General features: G+C 37.2%; 1 protein-coding gene across 3 annotated transcripts in view; it reads right to left on the bottom strand.

The window, feature by feature from the left end:
• The window catches only part of Cep85l (centrosomal protein 85 like), a 172,993-nt gene that overhangs the window by 7,957 nt on the left and 142,062 nt on the right, over positions 1–22,974 (bottom strand). For all 3 annotated transcript variants that reach the window (XM_052163574.1, XM_052163575.1, XM_052163573.1), the window contains 6 exons: positions 13,559–13,738; positions 11,334–11,486; positions 9,461–9,615; positions 6,921–7,038; positions 6,405–6,455; positions 1,883–1,990 (listed from right to left, as the gene is read on the bottom strand). In XM_052163574.1, coding sequence (XP_052019534.1) covers positions 1,883–1,990; positions 6,405–6,455; positions 6,921–7,038; positions 9,461–9,615; positions 11,334–11,486; positions 13,559–13,738 — 765 coding nt within the window. The remainder of the gene's footprint in view (positions 1–1,882; positions 1,991–6,404; positions 6,456–6,920; positions 7,039–9,460; positions 9,616–11,333; positions 11,487–13,558; positions 13,739–22,974) is intronic.

Below are 22,974 nucleotides of genomic sequence, written 5' to 3'. Positions count from 1 at the left end.
GCCCCACAATGCAGCACGTGCCTGGAATGTCTGTGATACTAAGTAGCTGAAGTTACTTAATTATACTGGAACTATTGTTTTTCTTTTTATGAAAAAAAAAACCCTTTTTCATACAGTATATTCTAATCACTTTTCCCCTCTTGAACTTCTCCTACATCCTCTCCACCTCCCTTCCCCACCCACCCACCTTGATACCCTCCCACTTTTTCTCTCTTTAAAAAACACAGGAAAAAAAAAAAAACCAAAATCAAACAACCAAACTACAAAAAGACACACACATGCCCCCCCCAAAAATAAATTAAAAAAAAAACTTCCATAAAACAGAAACTAAAATATACAAGCAAAGACCATTAAGACAAAAACAAAAAAACAAAAAACCTGAGTTTGTTTCATGTTGGTCAACTATTTACTTCTGGGCATGAGGGTAATGAACTGAAATGTGGTTAATACACCCAGAGAATCCACTGGGTATAATTAAACCATTTCTTTAACTTTTAAAAGTATATATGTTATGGTATTCACAGGAATCAGATTTTACAATTTAATACACGAAGAACTATAACTATGACCCAGCACCATCTCAGAATCGACTGAAGCTGGAACCTGCACTATAGGTTCATGGCTTACTGTGCTCAGTAAAAGCCACCCTCCTCTCCCAGATCCCTTTCCCTCTACACCCTGAAGTCTGCTACTGAGAAGTGAGTTAGCAGGGTTTCTAACTGGAGCTGTATTTAAGAATAACCAAACAGACTGAGGTGAAAAGAGAATGCTAGATACTAAAGGTAAACGGAATGAGGTAATGTGAAAAACTAACGTGCTTAAATTACCTACTCAGGCAATGAGCTTGGCTAGAAGCTAAATCCATCAAGGAAGCAGATGCTGGCATGTGTACCCAGACCCACAGATCACCTACTGTTTGTTGTGGCTATACCTGTATAGTAGAAAATCCAAGCTAGAGCTTAGTCTTTGTATGCCATTCGGAGCAGGATAATCAACTACTGTATAATATGTCAGCAATACAAAATATTCATAGCAAAAACAGCTGACATGAATTTCATGTAGCTTGTAGCTCCAATAATTAGCTAACTAGAAACTCAAGAGGGTAAAAGACAAATGATACCTACCATTAAGGAAGCCTATAATAGTACCATTAATGGTACCACTAATGGGAAAATCTAAATGTGTGACAATCTATAGGTCTATAAGACAAATGAGCTTCTAGTTTCTTCAAAAGACAGTAAAACAGGGGAAGACCACAACCTTGAATTTTTAAAGCAGAATAATGACATGCAATGTGTAGCCCTCAAAGTTAGGATAGTGTCTTCCATAGTTTCTGCAAAAGTACTTGAAGTGGGGAAATATGAATACAGACTATCAAACATCAAGGAATCATTTTTGCTGACCATGATAGTCATCTTGTGGTTATGTAAGAAAACACCCCCCCCACTTTAGGACATTCACTTTAGTACTTTTCTAACACAGGTACTATATATATCATGTTCTAGACATGGGTCAAGTACTTCAGCTCATACTCAGGAGAAAGTGTAACCTGCAGCAGCACCACAATCCCCTGAGGACCTTCAGACGACTTTGATTCTGTTCAATCTATGCCTTATTTGCTCACTTTGGGACTCTGTGATTGGGTACATTTGACTTTACCTAGTTAAGTCATGAAAATAGAATTCTAATGTACAGGGAAGAAGCACAAGAAAAATAAAGGCTTGTCTTTTTTTTATAATTTTCTTGTGGACCTTAATGAATTTAATCAGCACAACAAAGCCAAGCCTCCAATTTGAACATTTTCTTTACCTAGTGTACAAAGCAAGCATTGACTTTAAAGAGATGGAGAATCACCCTTCGGGCAGTTGGGGCTGCTACTCACTTCAAACAGTGCTTCTGTCAACCTCTGGAGGTTTCCTTCTTTCCTTCCTAGCTCTTCCACAGTGCTCCGTGCAGTCAATTTCTCTTTACAAAGTTTCCCTTGCATAGACTAAAACAACAACAGCAGCAAATCGTAAAGCAAGTACGTTCACCCATAAAAGGCACAATTCTTCTAGCATATTCTCAGTACTTAGTATCTTTGCATCTCCCTAGTCACTTCTGTGATGAAATTGCTACTACATTAGATCCAAAGGACAGAGAAGCCACAGCAAGAAGATTTTAATGTGTATGAAACATATCAAATTGAGGTTCTATTTAGTGCTATGCTATAAATAATTTTTATTTTACTAATTGGTCTTTTATATGTTAGGAGTGTATTGGTAAAAAAGCAATACTTTTTTATTTACATTTTTATGGCTTTTCATCATTAATAGCTAAGCTCTGCTTTCTGTGTAAGCTGTCCTGAGCAGGGAATGTGACCTGAACTCAGGCCAGAGGAAACACTGAAAGTTAATCTCCTTACTCCGTTTTAAAATTACATATCATGTAGATGACCTAGTCCTATAAAATAAACAAACAAACAAACAAACAAAAAGTGCTGCATGTGACAAAGCAGCACAGAGGACGCCTTAGTAATTCTGAGTCACTCCAGCTGACTCCTGGTTTTTATTCTGCACTCCAGGAAGAACCTCCATGAACTCCACACTCAGGAGGGTCCTCAGGTGTTTCTATCAACCTTCCCCTTGTGGTTAGACCAACAAGGGGAAATCAACAAGCTATGACCAGGGGAGAAAGTCCCTTTTTCTGCAAGTCTTTATTTATTCTTAACTAAAAATGCTTCAGTATACTGACTAGCAAATCGCACACACCCACTGTGAATGTGACCACCACTATTGTCTCTGCATGTGATGAGACTGTCATGAAGGCTGACACAAGTCTGAGTGTGAAGCAGTTTTCTATAGGGCAGATATTTAACTTATTGTTTTCAAATGTTACTTGATAAAATGCTGAAAGACTAATGACTTAAAAGTTAGGTAAAAACGAATCAAACCTTTTAACAACTATATTTTCTTACAGGAACTTGTCTTAAATTGCTTCAGATACACTCTATCGCATCAGGCAATACAGTACCAAAGGAAAGCTCTCTGAGTATATTTTGACACTGCAATTGCTTTATAACTTCATTTGACTAAATGGAAATTGATTATCTATTTGAAGATTTATGCTTCCTAGCCTGACAAGATTATTTATTTATAATCCAGAATTGCAATAAAATTTTCTTGATAAGTGGCTTTATTAAAATTATAGAGAAAATTAGCATAAAATACTTTAAAGCTCATATTTTAACAATAAAAACTAAGCCCAATGAGATTATTTTCATAATTGTGTAATGCAATCCCCTAAAGCTTAGTGTTTTGCACCTGGATCAACTCAGAGTCATGCTGACCATGAATGACAACTACATACTAACTAATGTGTTTCCATGTAAGACTGAAATTAAGACAGTGGCAAAATAGGTTGCCTCTCTATCTGGAGAACTTGGAAGTATGTGGCAATCATGCTACAAGAAGGAAAACTGGACTTGAGAAAAATATCATGCTCACATGTTATTCTGGCTGGGTATCAGGATGTCCCTTGGGAAAGGGCTCACAGACACACTTCTGTCTACTTCCTGGTTATATGCTACCTACAGTGAGTGCTAAAGGTGCTGGACAAGAGCACATCCCTTAAAACAGCAATCACTTCATTCTACACTGAATGAAACCATGGACATATAAGAGTTAAAGGGAAGTTAGCTGTGTTATGGTGTCAACAGATTAAAGAACAAAATTGGATTGTCAAGCCCAGTTCATGCAGTACCCAACATCATGTTTATTTCCTTTGCAATCACCCAGCTGAACAGAAAAGAGTTGTTCTGGCATTGTACCTAATGGTCACAAGAGCTTTTGTAATATTTAGCAGTGTTTATGAATGCAAATGCATAGTATGTTTATTTTTCATGTATGAATTCATAAATAACAAATTATTAGTTATTTTTCTATGCAGACAACCTAGAAAATTTGATAGACATTTCAGCTTATTTGTTCTATCAAAAATGAATAATATATGTTATGTCACAAAAAATTTTCAAAATATTTCTGAAATGTTGTGATTTTAAAAATGTATTTGCTTCAAATGGTGGCTCCCTACTATGTATAAATGAATGACCCATTAAGTTGAAATAAGTATTTGACTGTTGTGAAATGTAAAATACCAATTGTTTGTGCTTCATTATCTGTGTCAAGTTTTAACAAAATTAAAGTATTGAATTGGGTGTTAAATATCAAAATCTTTCTTACATTCCAGACTTAATAGCCTTAAGAATCTATACTAAGTTCATAAGCCATTGTTGGCATTTATTAAGAGGATTTTTTTTATGGTGAAGAGTGGTTTTAACTGCATGTACGATTTCTAAATAAGAGTCTAACAATACGCAAATAGCTCAAATAAAGGAAAGCCATATGTGTTTTAGCCAACAGACTCTACACAATCTGTAAACCCAGATGGAAAGAAGTCATTTGAAAGGAAAAATACTAGTATTCCACGAACATACAAAAGTGCATGTGCACACACGATTCCCTATGGCTATCTTCATTACAATCTCTGCTCAAATTTTACCTCCTTTACAACAATGTCAAGACCATGCTTGCACATGAAGCCCTCTACCCTACTTATGTTTTAAATTAGTACCGTTCAATAGAACAAATAATACAACATGACATTTAGTTTCCAGGTTTTCAACCCACCCCATTAGACTGACTTGAGACTAGTTAGGTCCATCATATAGATAGAGGCTGGCATATAAATAAGTATCTGGCAAATGAATAAAGGTCTACTATAATTAAATGAAATGATTAAAGACCTATTAGCTTCCAAATTTTTAAGAGTGTGCATTATGTGTTCAGAGTTTGGGGAAGTGCTAATCCCCCAGATGAGGTGCAATCCTCAAAAAACTCAGTAAAATGTAAAGATATAAACATATAACATGTCAACACTTAGTGATAAAGAGGACCAGTGTCATTAGGAGAGAAACTAAAAGGAGTACTGTTGATTCTACTTAAATGTTGGGGAGTATACTTCTACACAGGATTAAATAATGCTCTGTAGAGACCTCACAGCTGAGGACATATTTGATAGATGGGCACAGGCACATTAGGAAGACTATAAGCACTCGAATTTACTAAGACATCATATATACATGTACAAGCATGGTATGCACGCTAAGGTTACATAGGGAGACAAACTATAAAAACAAAATGTGGGGATATCATACTTAGATGGATTCGACAAGTAACAGACACTGTATTATTTCTGTAATTGAGCATCCCATAACTAGCACTCTAATAAAATAGCAGTAGGGGAAACAGAGACAGAGTGATATTAGAGATCTCAATATTAGGTAGTATCAATGGGAAACTGGGGAGAACACTACAGGATTCTGAAGAAAATCTGATGTAGTAAAAGAACATTATTAATGATACTGTCACGCTTGCAGAAAGAAGTCTAGTATAAGTGTCCACCCAGCTACTGACTGAAACAGATGCAGAGATGCACAGCCAAACATTAGATGGAGCTCAGGGAGTTTTGTGGAAGATTTGGGGAAGGACTGAGGGACCTGGAAGGTATAGGGACTCTACAAGAAAAGGAAAAGTGTCAACTGACCTGGACTTCTGGGGGTTCTCAGAGACTGAGTCACCAACCAAAGAGCACACATGGGATGGACCCCACCATCACACACACATATGCAGCTGATGTACAGCTTAATCTTCATATGGGACCCCAGACGTGGAGCAGGGCCTGTGCCTGACTCTGTTGCCTGCCTGTGGATCCTGTTCCCCTCACTGGACTACCTTGCCTGACCTCAGTGGGAGAGGATATACCTAGTCCTACAGTTACTCAATAAGCTGGGGGGGGGGGTCCTAGGGGGTCTTCCCCTTTCTCAGAGAGGAAAGGGAGGGGGGCTGTGTGAGGGGAGGCTGTGGTCTAGATGTAGAGTGTACAATCAAATCAATTAATGAAAAAAATCTAAAAAGAGAAGAGAGAGCATAAAATGAGTAGAGTTGGGTTGTAAATGTTTCCAGATGGAGCTAGTGTAGAAAACTTAAGTGGCAAGTAGACTAACAATATTCCATTCTCTTATGATTAGATCTCTGGCAACCTGAATCGAATGTGTTCTCAGCACCTGAGACAAACTACCTACAGCCAATTAAAGAGAGGGAACAGCAAAGAAGAGAACAGTCTGATCGTCCCTTTGGAGAACTGGTTTACCAAGTAGAATTTTCTCTTATTAGTAAATTTTATTCTTTCAGAATTTCATACATGCTCTGTGAATTCTGCTCAAATTAATATTAAATAATTTATAAATCTAAGGTAACAATATTATATTTTTATATACATATGTACTTTAATACTTTTAGGTGATACAGTCAGTGAGAGTAAATTAACATGGAGATACATTGAAATATGTAAAAGATATTCCTTACCTGAATTTCTAAAATCATTCTGTTAATTTCATCCTGCTGGCTCTCTATTATCTAAAACAACAAATAAATTAGACTGAATTGTTCCCATTACTTTAAAAAAGCATCAATACTTCAAGAAAATTCAAAAGATAATTAAAGTTTAGTTATAAATGTCTTTATTTTACAGAAGCATTCTTAGTTAAATATCCTTGAAATTGTAAATGACTTTGATAATTGATAAATAAGCTGAAAACATTTTCTTGTAGTTTTTAATGACACTTTTCTTTGAGACAGATTATAAATAACTTAGAGGAAAATATCGCCTGTTATGTGGGCTTTTAAGTCTAAATAATTTATAATTTATTAATTTGCTATCTCTTTTCCAAATCAAAGCAAGCTAAATATTTTATAAGCTATTCAATATGACTAAAATTATAAACCACCCAGAAAACCCTTCAGACGCATCCCCTACTCCGTGGACGCCATGCTGGCTGCTCTCGGTGCCATGGCTGCTCTCGGTGCTACTGACCTACTGACCTTACTGGCTGCTGCGTTCCGCTCTCGGAGATTATCATTTTCACTCTGAAGCTGTTTGGCATCTAACATGGGAAGGCGGATTCCATCTTCAAGGCATTTTTCTACTTTTTGTTGTAAGCTGTTGTTTAGAAAAATCAAGTTCATGAATAATTTTAATCAAACAATTAGATTTATAGAAAATATGCAAATAGCTATAAAATAGCTATATATTTTACAGATATTTACCCATAATTAGACAGAGCCTGGTCATTGTTTTACAAATGGTGAGCCCGAGTCAGAGCAGCCCTATGGACCACTGAAGTCCACCCATCTTACAAAGCGCAGATGTATCCTCTAACCTGGTTCCTCCCTTCTTCTGTAGATGAGCATTACTTTAAACACTGGACCAGTAGAGTATCTCTTGACCAAGATAGTTAGGATAGAGAGATTAAGATCCTTGGTTACTCTGGGAATGGCCAAAGTCTGGTTGTAGGAACTGTTGTTACTAAATCAGCAGAATTATTTTCCCTTCTCTAATAAGACTGTGGCTCCACCATGTTAACTTATCTTACTTAGGTTTGCCATGCTGCTATGACAAAGGATGCAATAAAAGGAAGATCTTCTGATATATTAAAATTAAATCAGTTTCCGCCAACGCTGTCCCACTTGGTCTATCAGCCACACTTAAGGGCAGACCCCATGCCCAGGAGAAGCTGGATAATATAAAATAAACTCAATGGTGTTTATTTAAACTTTTTGTCTCATTTTGCTTTGTTTGGGCCTTTTTTTAAAAAATCTTATCAGTCTGTTGCTTCTTTCTTCTTTCTTTCTTTCTTTCTTTCTTTCTTTCTTTCTTTCTTTCTTTCTTTCTGTCTCTGTGTATGTGTGTGCACGCGCGCACACGCGGCAGGTTTCTTTCTTTCTTTCTTTCTTTTTTTTTTACAATAGAACCAGGCAGATAACAGAGCCCGAGGCTAGCCTAGCTCACTTGGCAACTTCCTGACCACTGAGAGCCTGACTCAGACACCAAGGGGGGGGGGGCAGAATCAGAGGAATGCTACCAGAAGCTGACCCCTGGCTGTCATAGACTAATAGACACATGTGTCATACATGCACGTATGAAATCCTTAAAGTTTAAAAGGGAGCCAACAAGAAGGAGGGAACTGCTGTGTTGTGGCATATCACCAAGTTTCCTTTCATGTGTACATGTCTGAATTATGTAGCAAGGCAACTTCCAAAAGGAGGAAAGCGCCACAACAGCAGAGTTACTTAAATGTTCATTTCTAATGAAAAGCTTTTTTTAATTTATCAACTTCTTAATTAAAAAGCAAAAAGATTAGAAACATTATATAAAATGTAATGCATTTTATAGTCAAGTAGATAGCTGAAATATCCTTTGAAATACAGGATCTAGAGACAAGGAATCTTCAATACCATTTCATCCTTCCAACATCAAGTGCTGCCACTGTCAATATAAATACTGACGGGTTAAAGATAAACTTTAAAAGCAAGAGGAATTTTCTCAGATATTATCTCTGTCAGTCTCAAGACAAAGTGTAAAATGGAGAATGACTTCTGGAACACATTATACTAATCTCCACAAATGAAGCGTATTTGGCTCAGTGTTCTACAAAAAGGAACAAGTGGCATGTGCCCTCAGTTATCTTCCAGGGTTGCTATGATGGCTTCAAGCTCCACAGGTTTAGGTTTCCTTGGTCACGGTGGCCTACAAACAGAACTCATGCCCTATTTTTATTTTCTATCAACAAAGATAAAATGTGTAAATTAGTGAAGATCAAGAAGTTTTCTTAAGACTGAAAGGTTGGTATAAAACGAATTCATAAAAAATTAAAGTACAGGAAAGAAAAAATGCGAGAATAAAAATGTAAACTCAAAACTGTGATGGTTTTGGGAACTGACATCAAGGACAGAAACCAGGTTGCTGTACTGAAATCTAAGAGAAAATAGTAAAGCCAAATATATTTCAGATTTAAAAAATAAGAGTAAACGGTATTATTATGAACATCCTAAGCTTCTAACTAATATACTTGTGAAGACTTGATGTCTTGCACTTAGCTTTCTGCTGTTTTGTTGTTTGACTTTCAGGACAGTTAGATCTATCCATGACTACTAACAATACGGTTTAAAGGTTAGGAAAAGGAATATAACCCTAGGTATGTATTTTTTTAAAAATTTGTAATAAAGATTTCCAAGTTTGAGCATGTCTTGAGTAGATACAAAAGCTCCTCACTGTAACCCCTTTAGCGCTCTCTGAAGGAACCAGGGTGCTCAGTGGTTTGCAGTGGGGTTTTCAGGCCACACTTGTGGACCTGACCTGAACTTGTTTGTTCATTCTCTTGCTATTTTCACCTAAAAATTTTGGCAAGATGCTGGCACAGTGCTTCAAAACACCAAATTAAAAGTAAATTAATCAGTTTCAGTGAAGTCATGGAGCAAATTTCCAAGGACAACATGTTAATGATAATAGTACCATTTAAGTAGAACATACTTTTAATAATATTGGCAACTTAAAGACCCTGATGACGGGAAGGCCTCCTCACCTCTGGACGGAAGTTACCAGCTCCTTTTCCTTCTTCTTCTGGCACAGTAGCTGTACTTCTTTATCTTGACATTGCTTCTTAATCTCCTCAAGCTTCTTCTCTGTGTCTATCAAAGTCTCTTGCAAATTCTTGTTCTTTTCTTCAAGAACTTGAAGCTAAGGAAACATGTTCACAGCTTATGTATGACACATGCAGTACTAAATACACTAACATGAAAATTACTTTTATTCTCCAGGTTAAACAAATTTGTTTGTAATCTATTATGTGAATACATTGGGAGAATGGGATTGTGAAGAAGACTGGAAATACTTTCTATAAAACAGAAATGTTCATAAAGTTTTAAAACTTTATTTTTATAAAGTGTGGACAAATATAAAAATATAAAATTTAACATTATAACATCACATGTCTGCATGTGTAACTTTTTAGTATGAAGTCCATCCAGACTGTTAATTTGACGATCCCAGAACTGAACAAGTATCTCTGTACCCATTACATCTCTTTCCAGTCACTGTTCACGCCACCTCATGGCAGTCCTTCTCCACCACTTTCTGTGTCTTGGAAGGTTTACTGCCTTTGCATTTCATGTAATACATTTCATACGATGTTGCCTACTCGTGGCTGGCTTGTTTTACTATACTTATTTTATTATAAAATGTTCTCCAAGTTTATTCATGCTGAAGAATGTGTTACATTCCTTCCTTGTTAAGACCCAATAATATTCTATTCTATATATTACTATCTGTTGTGTATCTGTTCATCCACGTGTAGGGACCTCATTGGTTCCATTTTCTGACTATTATGAAAATATGCTTTGTTTATTTACTGCTGCCTCTTCCTGCTTATGTAATCTCCTAAGGCCCTTACGTGCCTCCTTTTATATAATCTCTTACTTTTACAATTTATAAAATCAAAATAAAATGAAGAATCTGTCTATATACATCCTGAAATTATATAAATAATCCTCAGCTGCGAATGATTTTTACCCCCACAAGAAATGCACAAATGTCCACTGCTTTAGGAGAAAGAAGCAGCACTGTGATCCCTTAGGAGGCAGAGGCCAAAGGGACTGGTTACAAGGACTAGACATCGAACAGTGCACACATCTTGCAGTGGACACATTCCACAGTGCACACATCTCGCAGTGCACAAACCACACCACTCAGAACAGCTTCTATTCCTCAGATGTTGTCTGCGCCAAGGTTGGAAATCCATGGCTTCGAAGGACTGAAATAATTGGAGTGAATTTATGTTTCAAAAGTCTTCACCAGAATAGGGAAGAGAGTTTAAAGAGTTATTAAGAAAGTAAATATCAGGGCATATTAAAATTACAGTAAGATTAAGAACAATGAAGAAAATAAACATCTATAAAGATCCTCAAAACTCTTGAAGAATCTTCAATCTCAGAGAACACTGGAGAAAACCACAACTAGAGTGACTGTGGCTATGCAGTAGAGTTAACAGTTAGTTTAGAAACCACTACCTTGTAAAAGTAAAATGTTAGAGACCAAAGAGATGGCTCAGCTGACAAAGGTGAGTCCTTGCAACCCAGGCCGGATAGCTGAGTTAGATGCCTGGAACTGGAAAAGGTGGAAAGGAACCAACTCCACAAAGTTGTCATTGACTTTCATACACATCACAGAAGCACACAATACATAAAAAATAAAGTTTAAAAATGGAACCTTAAAACAGTTACTGCACCGGATTATTACAAAGGTAATCATATACTAACAATGAAAGAAAGATCTATTTATTTTTCTATGAACAATTTCAGAATCAATCTATATCTTACAAGCAGTATGCAATTTCTAAGTAACGACATTTCTAAGCCATTTTTTTAAACATTTCAAAGGTGCATGTTTAGCCACACTACCTGTAGACTCTGACTCTGGACATCATCTAGAGTTGGAAGATCTGCCAGGTACTTCTCCAAGGTCTCAATTCGCCTCTGCTTCTCTTTGTTTTGCTCAGATTCCTTCTGGCATTTCTTTTTCAGGCTGCTGATGTATCTATCTCTGGTTTTCAGCTAAAGAAAAACATGAGTCCTCAGTTGTTTTAAGTTACTAAAAATTACAAAAATCAATGTTTCATTTTTGGTTATCAGTGAATTTATCAATGTGTCTCAGGTTACAGTAAAGATCATCAATAGCATTAAGATCTGCTCTAATCCATTCTAAGATTCTTTTTCTTCTCCTCAAAACTATTATATATCAGAAATAAAGAATTTGAAGGATATTTGCTTGCTTTTATAAATGATGGCATTTTAAAAATTGTACTAAGACAGGTGGCAATAATAATTTTTATTGTTTATAAATACACAAATATGGGTGAGGCTGTTCATCTCTTTATGACTTATATAATATTATGCTCATTTTAAACTGCACTGAGTTTAAATTATGTTAAAAATATTTAATTATAAGTCTGTATCTTAAAAGGTTATTTGGTACCCAAAACAGCATAGAAACAAAGCTACAAATATTTTTTAAATCACCAATGCAAATATTCATCTCTAGAGGACAGATTCTAATTTCTAATTTTTTAAAACAACATTAAAATACTGTTTATGAACTAAGAAAACAAAATACATCTGTTATTTTGTTACTAATAACTTGCAAAAAGCAAAGGAGAACTTACCAATATTTAGGGACCAATAAGGAGCTAAGTGAGCCAACTTACATATTTCAAGCAATTTATATCTTGTACACTGTATATATACAATTTTTATATTATATCATAAGTGAGTTTGCACCACATTTCCTTTCTTAAACCTCTAATATAAAGATGTCTCACCATTGAGGTCATTCTAGTGTTGCATATTGTGTGAAATTAACACCTACTATAGCACAAGAGTTGGCATTCCCAGTAAACCTGTCTGTCCAGGTTTAACTGTAGATTTTATGTTCTCATTTGACTTTACTGACTTTAAATTGTATGTCTCACACTCACAAAAGGCTTTTACAAGTAAGACCAGTTGAAAACAAACAACCCATCAGTAAAGAGGCTAATGAAATGAATGGGCTATTTTCAAAGATGAAGTATAAAGGAATAATAAATATATGAAAACAACAGGTTCACCACCCTTACACTTAGCACATAAAGGATAAACAATGAAAACTACACTGAGATTAGACCTCACCCGTTCAGAATAGCTCTCATAAAGAAAACAAACAAGAAACACACTGACGAGAAGGGGAAGAAAGGAAAATTAGCCCAGACATTATGAAAATCAGTATAGCAGTTACTCATAAAACCAAAAATGAATTATAATACAACCCAGCCTATACTGCTCCTGAGCATATACTTAAGGACTCTTAAGTCAGCATACTATATACCTGCAAGGCTGTATTTATTACAGCATTATTCATAATAAACAACCTATAGAATCATCCTAGATATCCATTAGCAGATGACTGGATAAAGGCAATGTGATGTTTTAATACATACATACATACATACATACATACATACATACATACGTAGCACAGTCCTCTCTCTCTCTCTCTCTCTCTCTCTCTCTCTCTCTCTCTGTGTGTGTGTGTGTGTGTGTGTGTGTAAAATGAAGTTTAATTTAGCCATAAGGAATGGGTTTATGTTATTTGAAGGAACATGAATACAAATGGAGATATTCCATTAAGTAAAATAAGCCAGATGCATAAAGATAGATACTGAGTATTTTCACTCATTTGTGGATCACAAAACTTTTATAGATACACAAAACTACATAAAAATGACATAAAATCTACATAGTCATTATAAGGGGCTTCAACTTAATAACTTGAGGCAATGTAAAAAATAAGCTTCACTTCATTCCCCTATACTTCATAGTCAATATGACCAAGAAACAAGGACTTACAACAAGAAATGAGTCGTTGGTGGGGGCAATTGGTTTTAGAAAGTTTCAGTACTAGTTAGAAAGGCACAATACTGACTTTATATTTCAATTAGATGCTTAAATCTGTGCTGCCAGACCATATTTCTTGAAAGTTGATTCATAAAATATTTTATTTTAATATAAATGTATAACCTGAGAGAAAACCTGGAACAGGTTCTTTTTGAAGAAAGCAATTGATCCACCACAATTGTTCACACAATACTCACCTTTTCCTCTAATTTCTTCTTCTCTTCACTAAATTGGCTTATTCTTTGTTTGAGAAACTCATTGAGCTGCAAAACTTCTTTCTCGGTAGATGCTAGCTTTTGCTCAAGTTCTTCTTGGTGCGGATGGGACAATGGCTGCTCTGTAAATGGAGTCTGGCCTGAACTGCTCTCATATTGAGGCTATTTGGAAGAAAAAAAAAACAGTAGATAAGTCTTCAGTTTACAAAGTAGAAAGGAGTTACAGTGCAAAACCACTATTAAGCTTTAAAAACAGACTGGCCTCATGTTAGACCCTAGCCCTTCTGCTTCCTAGATACAGACCAGGACACTAAAGGACATAAAAATCTTTAAGTCTTGGTTTACTCACCTATGAAATACAAATAATAAAGCCATTTTGCAATGTTTATTGAACAAAAAGTATGCAAGCTTCTAGCACAGCAAAATTCAATAAAAGGCAACTACTATTTGACTTAAAAGCATACTTAAAAATGGAAATAATATATTACACACTTTCATCCTATACAACTTTTAGTGGGGTAATTAAACACAAAGAAAAAGTGGGGTGTGGTGGTAAATTTTCAAAATTCCAACATTGAAAACAAAGGAAAGAGGGTTAGGAGATCAAATCTATCAAGTTGCATAGTTAATACCTGGTCTCAAAAAAATGCATGAATATTTTCTTCATAAGTAATCATTTCAACTACTTAAACTCAATAAGCATTAATAGACTGGCTCAGTAACTAAGAATCCTATAGTCGAGGTTTTTGTCCATGGTAGGGTGGTGACTATACACTTGTCTAAAGTCATGCCTGGCACATAACCATTGAATGAAAACAAAACCACTATGCTTTCTTCCATTTAGGAAGGTTTGATGCAAACTCTTCTATAGCAAAAGGTGATCCTCCTTAGGCTAAAATCTGGAAGAGATGGACAGAAAAATACATGCTTTCCTTTAGATTAATCAAACTGAAAGTATTAAATTAACAAAGAATCTGTTATTAACATATATTGACAAAGTATACCCCAGTAGGTCAAGATTTTAAAGCTAATAAGGTTTCAGAAGAAGGTTCAAAAAACACAATTAAGATTAAAATACTAAGATGGTGACAGATACAGTAGCTAGGGAAAGGTAGTATATAGAAGTAACTTTGTTCAAGGTCTTAAGTCACTATGGTTTTGAAAAGATGGGTATTCATTCAGTTTATTATGAGCAGGAATATTTCAATGTTGCGTACTCTGGCACTGGCCTTTATGAATTCACATTTTAAAGGAGAAGCCCTTAGACAACTAAAGTGCAGGAAACAATATAATGAGGTGGCCAAATAAAGGTCACATCAAGTACAAAAGGAAGAGGGAAATGAGGATAACATTTGGAAAATGAATAATAACTCTGCTTTGGTGGGGTAGTGGCTTTTGAGACATTTCTTTAAAAATAGGTGAATTCTGCTGTGCTGATTTGGTGTGTGTGTGTGTGTGTGTGTGTGTGTGTGTGTATGTGTGAACTTGACACAGACCTACATATATTTGGGAATAGGGGATCTTCATTGAGAACTCCATAAAACTAGCCCATTGACAAGCTTGCAGGGATTGTCGTGACTAATGATTGATTGGAGGGGCCTAGTGAACTGTGGGCATTGGCATTCATGTGCAGGTAGGTGGTCCAGGGTTAAGTCAGAAAGCAAACTGACTCTTTGAGTCCATTCTCCCCAGCTTGGGCATTTTGGCTAAAGTCACCTCCAATGAATCCTGAGGGTCTCTTACATGCAGGCCTCTGGTACTCTCTAGAGGGCTCCCCTACCTGCCACTGTCCACTGCACCCACCCACCCAGAGGCTGCTTATCTCCATTCATTCTCTTGGCCTCTGGGCTTCTCTCCTGCCCACCCCCCATATCTGATCCTGTTTGCCCCTTTCCCTTCTCCTTCCCCCTCCGCTCTCCCACCCACTCCCTCTGCCTCCCTCACTCCCTCTGCCTCCCTCTTCCCTTCTAAGTGGAACTGAAACATCCTCCCTTGGGCCTTTCTACTTGTTACACTTTGTACTGTCTGTGGGTTGTATCCAAGGTATTCTGTACTTTTTGGCTAATATCCATTAATCAGTAGGAGACAGGACCCGGGAGTGGTGGGTAATGACTGGAATGTAAATTAACTTTTTTAAAGAAAGCAAACTGAGCAACCCAGAAGATCTAAGCAAGCAGCTTTGCCCCAAGGCTTCTGCTTCAGTTCCTGTCTCGAGGTTCCTGCCTGCCTGCGTCCCTGCCCTGGCTCTTTCCTCTTCAAGTGCTTTGGGCCATGGTGTTTTAGCACAGCAATAAAAACCCTAAGACATCTGCCAAGAACAAAGAAGGATATCCTGGAACAAATATTAAAGCAAAGACAGAACACACTCTCAGAGTGTGATAGGTTACAGGACAGAAATAAAAAGGAAAACTGAAAACATTTGGGGACATTACAATAGAAGCCCCAATACTGAGTTGAATCTCAAATTCTAAAAAAATAACACAGAAATAGCTTTAGATAAATAAACTGGTTTTTGTTTTTTTATTTTTAGGTTTTATAAATCTCTGTATTCTCTATGTTTAGACTGGTGCCTAGTTTTGGTTACAGGAAAGAAGAGTCCTAGTTTCATTCTGTTGCTAGATTTACTGGCTGGTTTTGTGTGTCAACTTGACATAGGCTGGAGTTATCACAGAGAAAGGAGCTTCAGGTGGGGAAGTGCCTCCATGATATCCAGTTGTGGGGCATTTTCTCAATTAGTGATCAAGGGGAGAGGGCCCCTTGTGGGTGGTGCCATCCCTGGACTGGTATTCTTGGGTTATGTAAGAGAGCAGGCTGAGCAAGCCAGGGGAAGCAAGCCACTAAGAAACATCCCTCCATGGCCTCTGCATCAGATCCTGCTTCCTGACCTGCTTGAGTTCCAGTCCTGACCTCCTTTGGTGAAAAACAGCAATTTGGAACTGTAAGTTGAATAAAACCTTTCCTCCCTGACTTGCTTCTTGGTCATGATGCTTGTGTAGGAATAGAAACCCTGGCTAAGACACTAGATAAGCCACTCTGACCAAAAGCAAATTGAGTGACAAGAGAGTGCTAAAGCAAGGCCTGGGAAAATAGCTGTAAGTATTTACTAAATACATATATAACACTTTTATTAACAGGGCTATTGACACTGGACTTAAGACTTAAGATCAGTTACTAGAAGGAGCAACAATATGAACCAACCAGTGCCCCAGAGCTCTCATGGACTAAACTGTTGGGGTTTTGTCTAAGCTCCACCCCACACCTACCTGGCAATAGCCAGGTATGCCCCGCCCCAGAGATCTGGCCCACTATAAGAGGGGCTACTTGCTCCTCCTCTCTCTCTTTGCTCTCCACTCTCCCACATACTCTCACCTCTCTGCCCCTGGGGCTCTTCCCCCCCCCCCCCACGTGGTCATGGCCGGCCTCCACACTCTCTCTCTCTCTCTCTCTCTCTCTCTCTCTCTCTACCTCTACCTCTACCTCTACCTCTACCTCTCTTTCTCTACCACTAATTCCCATCCCCTATTCTGAATAAACTCTATTCTATACCATGTCTGTGTGTGTGTGGTCCCTCAGGGGCAGAGGTGCCAAGGCAAGGGCCCGCCTGGACACCTTCCCCCACCCCGCCTAGCCACACTCACCTAACTCCCTATACTCCCCCTTTAAGCCCCTTCATCATCCTGCTGCCAAAAGTCCTCACCTAACCTCAAAGTCCTTCATAAACTACCAACCAAAGAGGGACCCATGACTCCAGCTGCATATGCAGCAGAGGATGGCCTTGTTGGACATCAAAGGGAGGAGAGGCCCTTGGTCCTGTGAAGGCTGGATGCCCCAGTGTAGGGGAATGCCAGGACAGGGAACCAGGACAGGGTGGGTTGGGGAGCAGGGGAAGGGAGGAATGGGATAGGGGGTTTTCAGAGGGGAAACCAGAAAAGGAAATAATATTTGAAATGTAAATAAATAAAATATCCAATAAAAAATTTAAAAAAAAGATCAGTTACAAATGTGTATGCATTGCCTAAGGCAAACATTAAAGAAAAACTATTAAAATAAAAGGAAAATATCCATATAACAAGCCAGATGACTGACATCCATAAATTACTTGTTCCTGCACCACACACTTCTCAAGTTCCTTTGAAACAGTCACCAGGAAATCAGCATTCTAGTTCATAAATCATATCCCCAAAGCTGAAAACTCATCAAAATACCTGCCATCTGAACACAGTAAGTCTGTAAGTTACACTAGAAATCTCTCTCTCTCTCTCTCTCTCTCTCTCACATACACACACACACACACACACACACACACACACACACACACACGAGACATTCCAAAATGAAGCAGTGATAATATATGACTTAGACAGGAACTCTCAAGGGAAATATAAAATGTCTCAGCTAAAGTATAACTGAATAATTTGTGAAATAAATTGTGTGATAAAGTGGTACTCAGAAGAAATTTATACCACTGAATATAAATAAGAAAGATGTAAAATTAATCAACTAAGTCTCCAATTATAGTAAACTAGAAAAATTAGAGAAAGTTAAATCCAAAGTAAAAAAAGGAAAAGTAGAGCAAAAAAAAAAATTAATGAAATTAAACATAAAATACAGAAAATTCAAATCAGCAATTCTTGAGGCAGGCCAGGAGAAGACAATGAAAGGTGACATAAATGACTAATGTCAGATAAAAAAGAAGGAACATAACTCCAGATCCCACAGAGTTCCTCCACTCCTAGAAAACTTCATAAACTCAATGAAATGGAACACTATCAGAACTCACATACAAAAAAAATTTGGAGTCCTTTAATACATTAATAAAGAAGTTCATTAAATAAGTAATACTCTAAAATAGAAACCATCTGGCCCTAAACTATCCCATAAATGAACCACAAAAATTACTCTAAAATCTTCAACAACAAAAAGAAAATAGGAAAGGAGAGTGACAGAGAATCTGGATCATCTAAACTGGAGGCCTGGGTCTAGACCATAAAGGACATTAATATAAGCTCGCTTAGAGAGCCATCTACTGGCCTCAAACACTGTTCAGATACCTTAAAACAAAACAAAACAAAAAGAAACAAAGCAACCCCATGCTTTTGTTAATACAATTAGTGCAATAATTGTATAATACCAGAACAACATTTATTCAGGACCAAGTTATAATGAAATGGTGAATGGTTCTACTAAAAACACTGTTTTCAAAGCAAATTACACTAGTTACTTAGCACAATATTTTCACATAGCTATATTATCAATGTCAGGATTAGCCCACAGGGACCTGATGTTTTGTAATTAAAACCAAAGTAGATTACACAGTAATAAAATAATATGATCTACAAAATCAAAGTTTAAAACAGAAAGCTAGATCACTACATTAATGTCTGTAACTTGCATAAGTCTTATGGCTACTTGTGGTTGTTTTTTTTAGTTTTCTGTTGTCTTTTTTTTTTTTTTTTAAAGCAGTGGTTCTCAACCCTCCTAATGTTGTAACCCTTTGATGCAGTTCCTCATGTTGTGGTGACCCCAACCATATTGCCACTTCATAATTATAATTTTTCTACCAGTATAAATCATAATGTAAATATTTTTGGAATTAGAGATTTGTCAAAGGGGTTGAGACACCCAGGTTTAGAACCACTGCTTCTTTTTTTAAAGATGTATTTATTTATTATATGTTATGTAGTACACTGTAGCTGTCTTCAGACACTCCAGAAGATGGAGTTAGATCTCATTACGGATGGTTGTGAGCCACCATGTGGTTGCTGGGATTTGAACTCAGGACCTTCGGAAGAGCAGTCAGTGCTCTTAACCTCTCCAGGCCATTTTCTGATGTCTAATTAGCTTGTTTGTTTGTTTATTTATTTAACAAATAACACATGAAGGAAAAACTCCTCTTCAAATGAGTTTTGGCATCCTGGAATAAAATAACAAAAATAATTCCACAAATAAAAGCATGTTATCTGCCAACAATGTTCATTTGTCACTTTTTAATTCCAATAAAAGGACCAATAGTACTTTTCTTTTAGAAAAAAATAGGCAATTAATAAATGCATATTGAAAACTATGCAAATGAGTTCTAAGGGGAAAAACCCCTCTTAAAGAGAGAGAACTAAGTGAAGAAAGCAGCCATTTAAGTTGAAGACACCACAGACCTATCTATGCTTGTGTTATACAGGCAAGCCACGCTTACTCCTAATTCTACACCGTGCTCACAGTCCTTTACACGGACCACATGGAGCCTATCTATCCCCAGTGGATACATCTGCATTACAGCTCCTACACGTGTAGCTCAGAAACGTTGCAGAAGGAGGAGGCAGAAAAAAATTTAACAGCCAGAACATCAGGAAATCTGCAGTGAAACAATCTCTCCTAGAAATGGCTGTATAAACAACATCCAAACAACAGCAACATCAATGGGCCTGTTAACACAGAAGGAGAAAGTTTTCATGGGTTTCCATCCCTAGACAAAGAACTACAGGGCAGCTACTGCCTGCTGGGAGAAGGATAATCAGCCTCTCACAGGGATGAACACCATATTGGTTGTCTAAAGAAGAGTGGTAAGCCTTGAAACCATATATATGAAACAACAAAACAGACTCAGCAGGTTTTATTTACATATATTTGTGCATACAAATACATGTGTTCATATAATAAATACTCTCAAAGCAGTAGATATTATCAATTTTATAGTGGAGAATACAGAAAGGTTTTTCAGAAGGCTGCTAAGAGGGATGGAGGGGAAAGGGAGAGGAGAAAGTGGTGAAACTAATTTCAATTGAAAACAAAAAAAAATCAGGAAGGAATAGATAGGTTCTACTTTAAGAATCATGAATTCAGAAATTATCATTTTTGGACCTCAAGAGTTTAACACTGTGCTTTGGATGTTGAACGCTAAACAGGATCACCTATAAAGATGAAACTCATTTATAAAATATTCAGTAAAATTAAGAAAACTTCATAGTTAAAAAAAAGGAAATGAAAGAAATGGGATTTACAAACAAAAAATTTCTATTAGAGTGATCACCAGTGCAATTTTTTGGTAGATGAGTGCTTTTGTCTGCATGTATGTAAGTGCATGAATACAGTGCCCATAGACACCAGAAGAGAGCATTAGATCCTCTGGAACTGGTATTTCAGACAGTTGTGAACTACCAAATGGGTGCTTGGGACTGAATCTGGGTCTTCTGCAAGACACTAAGTGTTCCTAATCTTGGGGCTCTCTCTCTCTAGCTCTGCATCAGAGTATTTTTAATTAAGATTTTTTTAGAGTTCATTGTTTTGTCAACAGAAAAGTCTTTGGAGTGAGGTTTATGAGCATCCAGTGGTGACAGATTAGAACTTGCTTCCATGTGAGACAGTTCAAGAGAGTCAGGGTAAGATGATTCTAAACCAAAGAGTACAGCTGCAAAGTCACAAACTGAATAACAGGACAGACAAGAACTGGGGAAAAAAGAAGGGCAATTTGAGTAAGAAGCCTCATCTAGAAGGTAAACCAGGTAGCCATGGGGGAAAAAAACATAAGTAGTCCAAATCACAAGGCAGTGCATACCTCCTGCAAACTGCAAATCCACTTGCGGGTTTTGATGAGAATGACTTTTTTTTTTTTTTCAGAATGAGTCAGCAGTGGGGAGAAGTTCCATTTTGTCATTCCCTGTGGCTTGGAGGGGTGTCCAGGTGCCATTTTGACAGAGAAAGTGCTATTTAAAACTGAGCTTCTCTAGGGATTTGATTTGGGGAGACAGAAGTCAAGCTGAGAGGCAGCTATGTTAATGGAGAAGAAATGACCAGACAGGGTAAGTCTGAAAGTGCGCGTGGCATGGGAGTCAAACAGCATAGCCCTATTCCTTTTTTTTTATTATTTGATATATTTTTTATTTACATTTCAAATGATTTCCCTTTTTCTGGTCCCCCCTTAACATCAAGTCAGTGACCTCAGCACCTTGGAACCTCCAGGCCTACAGTACTGAATCTGAGGTCAGTGGGCGCATCCACCTCTAGAGCTATCCATAATCAAAGTTTAGTGGCATAGACCAAGAAACTGAAGTATAAAAGATTATAATGGCATCTATAGCCACATCCTTGTGGCAAGCAATATTTAATGCTTTGTGGGTTCTGAAAGTACACAGTCAAGGCTGCCTATCTACATCAGAGTGCTGTTCGCTTCCTGGCTTCCAATGCATTTGGGAGATACCTTCCCACATGTGGCATTAGCTACCCCAGAGTTTATAAAAAAGGGTTTTAGAGAGTGGGAGAACGTGCCTATCTCAGACACTAGAAAGCTAAAACTGGTGAGCAAAGGTTGCTAGTATGAAAAGAAGAAAAACTACTGAAGATGACACTGCCAGCCCAGTAAAGACCAGCAGGAGCATAAATCAGAGTAAAGAGGAACATGCACACACTCGACCTGCTGGGCATGATGGTGCATGCCTGGAAGACAAAACCATCTCAACTGCAGGAACATGGGAAAGGTTAAATATCATTAGAAGACCAAAGGGATAAAGGAGAAGTAAGAACAAATCCATTATTTCCAACACAGTAAACACCTAAAGCCAATAGTAGAGAGAAAATAATTATAAAAAGAATAAAACATATCTAATTACCCCGAAAGAGAGTCAACAAAATGACAGCAGTTAAAACCTCATCTTACGGTGAGATGGTCCTACTCATCATAACCAAGAAGGCCCAAATGAATAAAACTGGAGATTAAAGGGAGCTGCTACTAGATTCCACCGGGATGCAGATGATCATTGAGAAATATTTGGAAACTGATAATCCAGAGAAGAAGAAAATCTACCAGAAAAAAATCCAAACACATAATTCAAAGTTAAAGCTAAAACGATATAACATATCCATGAAAAAAAACTAGTCTGCAGTTCCCCATAAAAGGAAAGCCCAGATCCAGACAAGCCCATCCTGAAGTCTACCAAACCTTTAAAGAAAAGCTAACGCTAATACTCTGAAAGCTGGTCCTCAGAACAGAAATCAAAGGAACACCACCAAGCCACTTTTACAAAGCCAGCATGACACAATGTCACATGAGAACATAGCATTAACCCATGTGCCAGTAACCCATGAACCTCTCTATCTGAAAGTTATCAAAAAAAGTACTTAGAAACTAATTCAAGGATATAGGAAAAAGATAATATGCCATCATCAAGTTGTTTCCTTCCAGACAGTACAAGGATAAATGAACATATACAAAACAACAGATATAAAATATCACATTAATAGACTGAAGGGCAGAAAATCCTTTATCCCTTTCGTGATAAAATCCCCAAAGAAAATAGATCAGAAGAACTCATCTCAACATAATAAAGGCGATATACAACAAACCTGGAGCCAATACTAACTGGAAAATCATTGAAATCAGGAATGAAAGTAGTGTCCACCCTCCACTC

Source organism: Apodemus sylvaticus, chromosome 19 (genome assembly GCF_947179515.1).
Source record: "Apodemus sylvaticus chromosome 19, mApoSyl1.1, whole genome shotgun sequence".
Lineage (NCBI taxonomy): Eukaryota > Metazoa > Chordata > Mammalia > Rodentia > Muridae > Apodemus > Apodemus sylvaticus.
The sequence above is the reverse complement of the archived record's forward strand: the minus strand, read 5'-3'. Positions and strand labels throughout refer to the sequence as shown.